The sequence below is a fragment of the Aedes albopictus genome, chromosome 1, assembly GCF_035046485.1.
Source record: "Aedes albopictus strain Foshan chromosome 1, AalbF5, whole genome shotgun sequence".
Lineage (NCBI taxonomy): Eukaryota > Metazoa > Arthropoda > Insecta > Diptera > Culicidae > Aedes > Aedes albopictus.
In genome coordinates, this window is record NC_085136.1 from 187,558,326 (window position 1) to 187,570,829 (window position 12,504).

Genomic DNA, 12,504 nt, shown 5'->3' on the forward strand with positions numbered 1-12,504 from the left:
AAAATGATTTTAAACATTTTTATTGTATGCGCTATTCCTCGTTGCCACTACCCGAATAAAAAATACAGTAGAAAAACCGAACGTTGTATTGTATCAGTACTATTTAAAACCATATTTTTACAATAGACACCACTTGTTCGGGCCGATCGCCACGAATAAATAATTTTCACCGTGCACCTTCAGCCACAGCCTGCTGAGGTGCGCGATTCCAGCAGCACACAGCTGCGCGAAAGAACATCATGTGATGCAAGCAACCGCAACCGCTCGGATCACAAGTAGCCGCTAAATCCACAATATTACTAGGAGAAAATCTGAAGAACGGTGAGGAAGTCTGAGCAACACTTTGAACACAGATTTTCTCTCGTTAGATCTGTCTTGCCCCTAGATCCGAATTCCTCAGAGTTGCTCTCATTTGCATAGTATCTTGCCTCTAGTTGAAGGTCTAGAATTCTGAGAGTTACTTAAAATTATGCATTGAATGCATAAAAAATATTCATGAAGGGAACGTTCAAAAATTACGTCCAACTTTTGGGGGAGGGGGGGGGTCTACAAAAGTGTGACACTACGTGTATTAGGTATAGGGAAAATGCGGGTCAGAGGGGAGAGGGGGGGTCTAGAAATCCCAAAAATTGATGGACGTAATATTTGAATCTTCCCTAACAGCAACTGTTAAAACTACAAAAATGCTAGCATTGGTATACTAAACATGATTTAATTTTCAGAAACTTATTTGTTATTTAGTATTTATTGTGGATTTACCGGCTACTTGTATTCTACCGGTCGCTTCAATATGGCCTCCAAAGTAGCCGTTTTATAAAAAGAGTAACTTAAAAATGATTTTAAACATTTTTATTGTATGCGCTATTCCTCGTTGCCACTAGCTACTCAGCGACAATCATTTTTAGATAATCAAGTTGGTTTTTATATGAAAACGGCTACTTTGTAACGGCTACTTAAGTAACCGGTAGAATACAAGTAAAGTAGCCGGTAAATCCACAAATGCATGAACCCAGTTGAACCTGCATTTTGCATGAAAAATATGCGACTCTGAGTGCAGCGTGCGCACAAATCTGGATGTGTCGCACCCCTCGGTCGAAAACGTGTATACGTTCAGCATCGGTTACACTAATATTTTGTTTCTCGAAGAAAGACTATAGTCTGGTTTAGAGACTGTATATATAGAGACACGCAAAGACAACTTCTTTTGAGTGTTGTTCTTCTTCTTCGCCCGACTTTGTTTTCACAATTTTGCTGGCGTGCTCGATAGGTAGCCGATTTGACAGTTCGATAGGTAGATTTGGTTTCACTTACAGTCTGTTTATAACACAGTCCCGCAAAGAGTGAAACCAAATCTACCTATCGAACTGTCAAATCGGCTACCTATCGAGCACGCCAGCAAAATTGTGAAAACAAAGTCGGGCGAAGAAGAAGAACAACACTCAAAAGAAGTTGTCTTTGCGTGTCTCTATATATACAGTCTCTAGTTTCACTCTTTGCGGGACTGTGTTATAAACAGACTGTAGTCTGGTTCTACGATTTGATTCAGTGTATAAATTTGACAGTAGAAATCAAAACAACGCCGTCGGCTTTGTTGTTCTGCTTTCAGTGAGATTCGGTCTGCGTCTGCCCGGTCTGCCGTGCTGGTTCTTAGGTTTATTTCCTGTTTCCCCTAAATTATTCCGGTTATTAAATTAGTGTTTTCTAGCAAATTTAATGATTTTTTGAGTATTCAGAAGAAGTTCTCCATGGCAGCCACCCGAGAACGCCGTTCGAATGCAGGGAATCGCATTGCTAAACTACTGGACGAGGAGGAAGAGGACGAGTTCTACAAAACCTCATACGGCGGATTTAGCGAAACTGTGGATGATCGAGATTATGTGTAAGGATTTGGAGTTGCGTTTGTGAGTGCGGGGAAAGTAGTATTTGCGTTTTCTTTTCAGTCAAAAGAACGACGACGAGGAAGACATCGTTGATTCGGACTTCAGTATCGATGAAAATGATGAACCCGTCTCAGACCAGGAGGAGGAAGCACCCAAGCGGAAGAAAAAAGTTGTCACCAAAGCGTACAAGGAACCGGCCAAGAAAAAATCTCCCGTAAAAGTAGCCAAGGAAGCGAAACATAAATCCGAGCGGCAAAAATCGCCCAAGAAGAAGGAGAAGAGCACCTTTACGGTTTTGGATTCCGGTCGAAAGTCCTTCCGGAAATCGACCGCGGCCAAAACGGCCGCCACCCAGAGCCGCATCAAGCAACGGGTTGAGGCCGAGAAGCGTAAACCCAAGGTGGTCAAAGCGGAAGAGTATATTCCCACACAGGAGGAGTTGCTGGAGGAGGCCGAAATCACCGAGAAGGAGAATCTTAAGTCACTTGGTAAGTACCTACTCTGTAAGACTACAAGTTAATTTGAAAACCCCAAGTCATTCTTTTATGCATCCCGAACTTTTTCACATTTTAGAAAAATTCCGCAAAATGGAGCTGGAGAAGAAGAAAACCCGTCCGACCAAACGGGTATTCACCGGACCCATTGTGAAGTATCAATCATTTACCATGCCGCTGGTAGAGGAAGTTTCACCGAACAAGAGCGTCTCGTCAGAATCTCTGACCAAAATGGATGTCGACGATGCGGAGGAAGCGAAGGAAAGAAGGTAAGTGCTCCATATTGGTGTGGTGGTGGCTCATTTTCTAATCATGTCAATTATTTTTTATTTTTTTTTTTCAAATTAGTAAGCAGAGGAAATCGAAAAAGACTTCGCCGAGGGTGGAAGTGAAGGGAAAATGCGAGCGTACTTTCGTCACATTCGATAACGACATCGATGATCGCCTGTTTGACAGCTACTTCCCGAAAGTTGCGAAACGGGAACGACGTAGCCAGATTTGCGCCATCACTCGACTTCCGGCGAGATACTTCGACCCGGTCACACAGCTACCGTACCGGAACAAACAGGCGTTCAAAATTCTACGGGAGGCTTACTACCAGCAGCTGGAGGATAGGGGCAATCCGCAGAATCCCGATGTGAGTAAATGGCTCGAGTGGCGTAAAAAGATCAAAGACTTCCGGATCAAGAGTTTGAACAAAAACAGTTCACTGCTCGGCATGATCTCTTCCAGTGGAGGTGCGTAGTTGTGTACTGCCTAAGGTTTAATAAAACCACTGCATTCTTGCTACAGCACTATAATTAAGTATCTGGTGGCAGTTATTGATTCTTTATAACTGAAAGAACGCCCAAAAAGCTTTAAAGATTACTTAATTATATCTGATTGAATTAATGGCCTTTGTCATCATACAAAGTAATGAAAAGCCTCCAGATCAACATTAAACACCCATATTTTTTATTATGCCAAATTACAGAAAAAGCATGGTCTATATAACATTATGTATTGAACACTCACACGAACAAATACTGATTACTCATTTGCCTCTATTCTCACTATTGTGCATAACTTAACAAACATCAACAACGGTTATTATGTAATGTTCTGCTCTATCACATTTAATTCAGACTATTATGATGTTATGCTATGGGATTATTATTGTGTTTCAGGTTGTGATTTTCTTATTTTAGTATATTTAACTTCCGCTAGCACGCCTGTGCTGTTCAGTTTCTTCTAAAACCGTTATTCCTAGATTAGGCAAATTAACACGCGTGTTCTCACGCTGACGATAAAATTCAATAAGCACGGCCACAGTACACGACTTTACCCTTCGTCAGAAATGGTACGCAGCCAAAAATGTCATGTTCATCCATCGTGCGTTACGATGCGTTACGTGATTGCGTTTATTTTGGGAGTTCTGTTTTACCGATAAATGAAGCATTTTGATATAACACGAAAAACGAAAACTGGGAAAAAAATGGTAATTTTTTGGCTTTTTCGAAAAATGTCATGCTGTTGTATATAAAAGCTATAACTTATACTCAATATGTTCTTTTGAACGTGATAAATGAAACAAAATGTGGGAAATATGACAATTCATGTAAGTTACTACCATTGGCGTGAACCTTTTTTTCACACACACGTCGATAAAAACATTCATTATGAACAAAATACAAACTTTCGACGGTCTGCAGGGGGATACCCCCACATTTAGGTTTTCATAAATTTCTGTTTAATGTTTAGTCCTTTCCTTCCCATGACTTTGAACGACTATTTATATGCCAAGAAAGCGTTTCTGAAAAAAGTGCTTAAACAAACACACTTGGTTGATCGGCTGTTCGAGTCCGTATGAAGTTGATCATCAATATTAACTTCTTTTCTCGATCAGCCTAGATAGCTGTGTAGTGTCGGTAGCGATTGTCTCAATTGGCTAAGAATAACACTACGGACCGCCTGTTCCGGTGGTAAGAATCCACCAACAGGTGACCCCTAATTCATGGTGTGATGCGGCTTTATGCTTACCGTGCCTAGGAATGAATGGCTAGGGGGGTCTAATAAAAACCTAACCGCTAACGGAGCCTGTGGAGTACCAGGGCGCCCTCCACAGTATGTAGCCCTTACTGCGCTAACCGGAGCAATGGTGCAGTGGACCTTGTGTTTCTCCGAGACAATCAGCTGCCCTTCTTTAGTCTCACTTGAGGCTAAATAAGGGCGGGATTATGAAGATGTTGTTAATTAGTTTAAATTTTCACCTATATGGTTTCGCATTATGCGATTTACACAGTGTATTCTGTGTATCCTCGCCTTTGGCGTTTTCCAATCGATACCGATTTGGTTTTATTGTTGCTGTTCTTTGTTGTGCTGTTGTTGCGAAGAGTTTAATCTTACCTAGTTTGGGTAGTGGCTACGGTTAAGATAGCTCAGATCAATCTTCAGCATAAAAGAACAGCAACGATCAATCTTTGCAGACTTATGCAAAATGGTACAGCCCAAGTGGCCTTAGTACAAGAACCTTACTTTCGTAAGGGAAATTTCTATCTAGGAAACCTTGTGAACCCGGTGTTTGCCACTTTCAGTAAACATGAAATGGCAAACTCGCGTGTCATGCCTCGAGCCTGTGTGCTTGTCAACAACGCAATAGTTGCTACACTCATCTCTGAACTAACCACCAGAGATGTATGTGCTATCACAATTGATGTATCTGTTGGAAACCTCAACAGGAAATACGTCTATTGTTCTGTGTATTTACCGCATGATGAACCATCCCCTACGGATGCTTTCAAACAAGTCATCGCATACTGCACTTCAAAAGGCCTTCCGCTAATTGTTGGCAGTGATGCTAATGCTCACCATATCATCTGGGGCAGCTCAGACATTAACTTGAGAGGCTCCAGTTTGATGGAGTACTTAAGTAGTACAGATCTTGCATTACTTAACATAGGCAACCGCCCAACCTTCATGGTATCTGCTAGAGAGGAAGTGTTAGATATAACGCTTTGCTCTAGCAGAATTAGTCACGAGCTGACCAATTGGCATGTGTCAGATGAAGAATCTTTATCTGACCATCGCTACATCTTTTTTGAACATTTAAATGTTACTTCGCAAACATTGCGTTTCAGGAATCCTCGGTCAACAAACTGGGATCTTTATACTGATTTGGTTGCAGCCAAATTTCATGGATATTCACCATCCATTGACACTCCAAGTGATTTAGATGATGCCGTTGATACTACAACGACCTTCATCATGGAAGCTTTTGAAGAAGCATGCCCTCTACGGTCTGTGAAGATCACAAGAGGAACCCCTTGGTGGAACTCTGATCTGGCGAAACTCAGGAAACAATGTAGAAAGAGTTGGAACAGACGACGTTCGGCTGGTTCGGAGGCTTTCAGGTCGGCTCGCATGGCCTACAGGAAAGCTCTCCGGTCTGCTGAACGATCCGGCTGGAAAAACCTTTGTACAAATGTTTCCAGCTTGAGTGAAGTCAGTCGGTTAAACAAAATCCTTGCGAAATCTAAGGATTTCCGGGTGAACGAACTTCGTTTGCCAAATGGCGATCGGACTTCCTCTGATGAGGAAGTTCTGGAATGCTTATTCAGCACACACTTCCCTGGATGTGTAGATATTACATCTTCGGATGATCCTGATGTCTTTTCTTGTAGTTATGATTCTTTAGCTTCGGCTCGGAGTATTATAACTATAGAATCGATTGAGTGGGCTCTTAATAGCTTTGCTCCTTTCAAATCTCCTGGGGCAGATGGGATTTATCCTATTTTGCTTCAGAAGGGATTTGATTATTTCAAACATGTTTTGAAAAAACTACTTGTTTGCAGTTTTGCTACAGGGTATATTCCCAAATCCTGGAGGGATATTACTGTAAAGTTTATTCCGAAAGTGGGTCGTGCGTCGTATGAAGAAGCAAAGAGTTTCAGACCTATCAGTTTGACCTCTTTTCTTCTGAAATGCTTAGAACGCATTGTGGATCATCACATCCGTGATGTTCATCTGGCCAACGTGCCTCTTCATGTGAACCAACATGCCTACCAATCTGGTAAGTCCACTGTGACTCTTTTACACAAGGTTGTTTACGATATCGAGAAAGCATTCGCTCAAAAGCAATCTTGTTTGGGTGTTTTCTTAGATATCGAGGGTGCCTTTGACAACGTGCCTTTCGATGCCATATTGGAAGCCGCACGGAGTCATGGTATATCTCCAATGATTTCCAATTGGATTCACCAAATGCTCAAAAACCGATATCTCTTCTCGACATTGCGTCTAGCAGGGATTAGGAAATTGAGTGTCTGTGGATGCCCCCAAGGGGGAGTCTTATCACCGCTTTTGTGGAATCTCGTAGCAGATACGCTATTGAGGCAACTCAATAATAGCGGTTTTCCTACTTATGGTTTTGCCGACGACTACCTAACATTGTTAGTTGGTATGTGCATCAGCACCCTTTTCGACCTGATGCAAAACGCCCTTCAGGTAGTTGAGGGTTGGTGTCGCCAATATGGCCTTTCGGTTAATCCGAGTAAAACATCTATTGTTCTTTTCACGGAAAGGCGAAACCGTAATGGCGTTCGACCTTTGCGTCTCTTTGATTCTGAAATCGATGTGACTGAACAGGTAAAGTACGTTGGAGTCATTCTTGATTCCAAGCTTTCCTGGACACCTCACATTGAGTTCAGAATCAAGAAAGCTTGTATGGCCTTCGGGCAATGCCGGCGTACTTTTGGTACAACTTGGGGTCTAAAACCCAAGTATATCAAATGGATCTTCACAACTGTGGTTCGGCCAATATTGGCTTATGGATGTCTTGTGTGGTGGCAAAAGGGTGAAGTGAGAACGGTCCAATCAAAATTAGGCCATCTCCAAAGGATGTGCTTAATGGCGATGTCTGGAGCGTTCTCTTCAACTCCTACGGCAGCGCTCGAAGTTCTCTTTGACGTTGCCCCACTACACATTCATCTCAAACAAGAAGCCCTTTCTTGCACTTACCGGTTACGGGTACTCGGTCTACTAGAGGAAACTCCTGTGAACCGCACATCAACACACACCTCGTTGTTTCCACTTTTAGTGAATTGGGACAAAATTGTCCTTGCTCCAAGTGATCTTACAATTGCTTGTAATTTTCCATATAGGACATTTTCCACGAAATTCCCTTCCCGGGAAGAGTGGACATCTGGTTATCTGGAAAGAAGTATTTCAGACGGCATCGTATGTTACACTGATGGCTCCCTTCTCGAAGGTCGAGCAGGTGCTGGTGTTTATTCTCGTGAGCTAAGGCTGTATCAGTCTTACTCACTTGGTAGACACTGCACCGTTTTTCAGGCCGAAATCTTTGCTCTTATGTGCGGAGTGCAATCAGCACTTCAGCAGCACGTAATGGGCAAAGTAATATACTTCTGTTCAGATAGCCAGGCTGCTATTAAAGCACTTGCTTCGGCCAACTCCAGGTCGAAGATAGTTATCGCTTGTCGAACTCAAATCGAGGAGCTGAATTCAGCAAACGCTGTTCACCTTGTATGGGTACCTGGCCATTCTTCCATCGCTGGAAATGAATTGGCTGATGAGTTAGCTCGCACTGGAGCATCACATGACTTCATTGGCCCTGAGCCAGCTATTCCGGTATCCAAGTGTTGGGTAAAGCTTCAGATTGACATCTGGGCTGCCACTCAGCACAAACAATACTGGAATAGTTTGGAGTCATGTCGTCAAACCAAATTGTATAGTGCTGAGCCATCTCTACGGGTGGCGAAGTATCTAACTAATCTGTCTAAGCAGAATTGCAGCATGCTGGTCAAAGCATTGACTGGCCACTGCCGACTCAGCTATCACATGGCGAATATTCAGCAAGCTGATTCATTTGCCTGTGATAGCTGTGAATCCGATTATGGAACTTCGTATCATTTGATATGTAACTGTCCAGTTTTCGCGCAACTGCGTTTCCGAGTATTCGGTAAACACTTATTAAGTGAAACTGACTTCAGAAACCTGAATCTTCAGGACATTCTGTTGTTCTTAACCCGCTGTGGTAAAGAGCTATAGGCTCTCTTTCGCTTTATGCGTTATTACAGTGCCCTTTTCAGGGCGCTGTTTGAACCCATTGTGGTACGCTTGTGCGTTAATACCCTCTTCCAGGGTATTTTTCCTATTTCCCTACCTGTCCCTATCCCCATCCAAATCCTTTTTCCTTCCTTTTCCCTCAGGTAGATGATGAAATAGGCTGTTATTTTGGCGATGGCACAAATGTCCCAAATGGAGGATAACGTGCCTCTGGAGCCGGCCTTCTGATACCTGATACCTGATGCCAAGAAAGCGTTTCTGAAAAAAGTGCTTAAACAAACACACTTAATTCTAAATGCAGAATCTCGGTTTACGAATGCCGAGCTGAGTAGTCAGCTAAATGGTTTCATGAGTTCTCAGCTTAACCCTTATGTGGCCAACAGGGTACCCGGGTACCCAGCGCCCATTTAAAAAGCACGGTGTAGAAAAAAGCAAAAAGTTTGTCGGACACATAACGGTTAAATATAAATGCCGAAAATCCACGTATCTGACAGCCCTATACTACCCCTATTGAACTGACAGGATCCCAGATATCGTGTATCCAAGATGGCTTCTTGATTGTGTATCAAGTTGTGTATCCAAGATGGAATCCAAAGAGAGGCCCAACATTTGAACAGAGCTTATTGTCTATCCGGTTGGAATCAAGACCGACATTCAATCTAAAATTGCAATTTACTTGGTCCACAAGTGTCGCAACTGTTTCGCATCTAGTGCGCTGTGTTGCTGACAACAACGGGAAGGATGCGCTCTACATTTGACATGATTAAAAAACGTCGCGAGTTGGGTCGCGTCGCGACTTGATTGTGCGAAGTCCGGTTTGGTGGCGGCCCGACAATATGTTGAAAAATGGAATTTGTTTTTATTTTTGCCTATTTTAATGCAAAATGACTGAAACATCATTGTAAAGCACATTTCCAGTTATTTTACTATAGAATGATGCATTTCATAGCTATGAGAAGTGTTTTCCTTCATAAAAGTGCATTTGGTTTTTGATTTGCAAAATATGCTTTTATGGAATGAGATATTTTCGAAAGTAGCGCTTCGTAATTAAAACAAATGTAAACATTCTGCAGTTAAGGATATTGGATTCACCCGTCTGCAATGACGTCATTCATAGGAATCCAATATCTTAAACTGCAGAATGTTTACATTTGTTTTAATTACGAAGCGCTACTTTCGAAAATATCTCATTCCATAAAAGCATATTTTGCAAATCAAAAACCAAATGCACTTTTATGAAGGAAAACACTTCTCATAGCTATGAAATGCATCATTCTATAGTAAAATAACTGGAAATGTGCTTTACAATGATGTTTCAGTCATTTTGCATTAAAATAGGCAAAAATAAAAACAAATTCCATTTTTCAACATAAGCTCTGTTCAAATGTTGGGCCTCTCTTTGGATTCCATCTTGGATACACAACTTGATACACAATCAAGAAGCCATCTTGGATACACGATATCTGGGATCCTGTCAGTTCAATAGGGGTAGTATAGGGCTGTCAGATACGTGATTGGATTCCTATGAATGACGTCATTGCAGACGGGTGCGAAAATCAGTTTAACACTTCTTGTTGCTAAGCTCGTTGCTAAGCAACCTACGATCTTGTTTGCTGAGTCTCGGTTAAAATTCAGAAACCGAGATGGTCCACTGCACGAATTTATGCTGGCCTGCTTACTCTCACGCGAAATTTGACGTTTGAGCGGTGCCGACACCGCTCAAACGTCAAATTTCGCGTGAGAGTAAGCAGGCCAGAATAAATTCGTGCAGTGGACCATTGGCACAGCCGAGCTCGTGTAATAAAACTGAGTGTGAAAGTTTATTGCAAATTGGCCAAATTGTTCGAAATCAACAAAAAAGGTTTGAGTAAATCAATAGTATTTTGATTGTTTATCAATAGTTTCACTATTGAAACAAGTAGTTGGCAGTTGGGTTTACCTAATGAGATTACAATTATATTCTACAAAATATTACATTATATTCATGTACCTAAGGCCGGAACAAATCTCCTGTTCTTCTTTTGTCACTTCACTCGATGATTTGTCTAGGGGGGGATGATAAATAATAAAAGTATTTGATGAAAAATTACCAAAACAATTAGACAAAATCATCAAACTCATCGGATTTGCCGTGCACCCAAGGTTTCACCCGGAAATTTCTTCTGTGTTTCTTTCAGGAACAAATCTAGGGATTATTTTAAAAATTCCTTCAAGAGTTCCTCCAGGAAGACTTTTTAGAATTCCTTCAGGAGTTCCGCTTGGATTTTTTTCAGGAATCCTTCCAGAAATTAATTCAGTTCTTGCTCCAGGGACTGATTAGGGATTTCCTTAGGAGTGCCTCTAGGAACTGTTTCCGGGATTCCTTCAGGAACTGCTACAGAGATTCCTCCACGAGCTCCAACAATTATTCCAGGAATTCCTTTAGAGAATCCTCCAGATATTCCTCCAAGAATTCTTCGAGAGACTCCTCCAGAAGTGTTTCTAGAGATTCCTCCGTTAATCCCTACAGGCATTTCTCTTGGATATCCTTCAGGGATTCCTCCATGGATTCCTCCAAGAGTTTCTTCAGCGCATAATTAGGGCATTTCTTCTGTGTTTTTTCTGGAACAATTTATTTTAAAAAATCCTCCAAAGGTCCTCCCAGAAACTCTTCTTAGGATTTCTCCAGCAATTCCTCGTTGTATTCTTTAAGGAACTCCTTCAGGAATGAATTCAGTACTTCCCAGGGACTGTTAATTCCTCTAGGAATTTTTCCAGGGATTTCTCTGAAAATTCCGTCAGAAATTATTATAGAAATTCCTCTAGAAATTCCTCTAAGGATTTCCCCAGGAGTTCCTCTGGAGATTCCTTTGGTAATTCCTACAGTATATCTTCCAGGGATCCCTGCAAGAATTTCTACAATAATTGTTTCAGGACTTCCTCCAGAGATTCCTCCAATTGCTTCCAGGATTCTTCCAAGAATTCCACTGCGAATTCCTACATAAATTTATCTAGGAAATCTTCAAGGGATTTTTTCAGAGACTCCTACAAGAATTCCCACAAAGAATTTTCCAGGGATTACTTCAGGGAATCCTCCAAAAATTCCACCAGGAGTTCTCCTAGGTTTTCTCCTCTTACAGGAAAATTTTCTGGCATTCTTCCAGGGATTCCTCCATGGATTCTTGCAGAGATTCCTCCAGAAATTGCTTCTGGGACTCCTCCAGGAGTTTCTCTTGGGATTGCTTCAGGAATTCTTCCTGGGAATTCCTCCAGGATTTCATCCAGGAATTTCGTCGAGGAATTCCTCCAGGAATTTCTTCAAGGATTTCTCCAGGAATTTCACCAGGAATTAATCAAAAAATTCTATCATAAATTATGTCAGCGAGTTTTCCAGGAATTTCTCCAGGAAACTCTTCAAAAGTTCTTCTAGGATTATCACTAGATTTTTTCAGGAATTCCTCCAAGAATTTTTCCAGATTTTCCTCCAGGAACTGCTGCAGGGATTCCATTAGGAATACTGCTAAAAATTCTTCAGGGATTTGATTTCTCCAAGGATTCCCCTAAGGATTCCTTCAGAAATTCCTTCGAGGATTTCTCCAAGAATTCCACCAGAAATTTCTGTAGAAATTCCACCAGAAATTTCTGTAGAAATTCCATCAGAAATTTCTGTAGAAATTCCTTCGGTAATTTCTCAGGGGATTTTTCAGAAATTTCTAACAGAGTTTCTCTAGAGATTCCCCCAGAAATTCATCCAGTAATTGTTGCAAGCATCCTCCAAAGATTCCTCCAGGAATTAATTCAAGGATTCCTCCAGCAATTCCCAGAGGAACACCTCCAGGAAATTCTCCAGTAGTTACCCCAAGAAGTTCTTCTGGAATTCCTCCAGCAATTTCTCTAGAAATTTATCAAGGAATTTCTCCTGAACCTCCTTCAGAAATTATGTCAGCAGTTTCTCCAGGATTTTCTGGGGATTTTTTCATAAATTCTTGCAGGAAATTCCCCAGGAATACTTTCAGGATTTTTTCAGAGATTCCTCCAGGCATTTCTCCAGAAATTTTACCTGAGATTCCTTCATTAATTGCTTCAAGGAT

The 12,504-nt window shown here is 41.6% G+C and overlaps 1 protein-coding gene across 1 annotated transcript; it reads left to right on the plus strand.

The window, feature by feature from the left end:
- Nucleotides 1-1,513: 1,513 nt before the first annotated feature.
- On the plus strand, nucleotides 1,514-3,181 carry LOC109423123 (vacuolar protein sorting-associated protein 72 homolog). Its single transcript, XM_029852146.2, has 5 exons — nucleotides 1,514-1,651; nucleotides 1,706-1,879; nucleotides 1,941-2,368; nucleotides 2,454-2,643; nucleotides 2,723-3,181. Exons 2-5 carry the CDS (start codon nucleotides 1,746-1,748, stop codon nucleotides 3,117-3,119), a joined length of 1,149 nt encoding a protein of 382 aa, XP_029708006.2. The 5' UTR covers nucleotides 1,514-1,651; nucleotides 1,706-1,745; the 3' UTR covers nucleotides 3,120-3,181.
- The last annotated feature ends 9,323 nt before the right edge of the window (nucleotides 3,182-12,504 follow it).

What these genes read in the sequence shown, in the direction of transcription:
- LOC109423123 (XM_029852146.2), top strand. Translation starts at nt 1,746, where the DNA reads ATGGCAGCCACCCGAGAACGCCGTTCGAATGCAGGGAATCGCATTGCT. An exon ending in GTGGATGATCGAGATTATGT is followed by an intron (nt 1,880 to 1,940) that starts GTAAGGATTTGG and finishes TTTTCTTTTCAG; the next exon opens with TCAAAAGAACGACGACGAGG. An exon ending in GGAGAATCTTAAGTCACTTG is followed by an intron (nt 2,369 to 2,453) that starts GTAAGTACCTAC and finishes TTCACATTTTAG; the next exon opens with AAAAATTCCGCAAAATGGAG.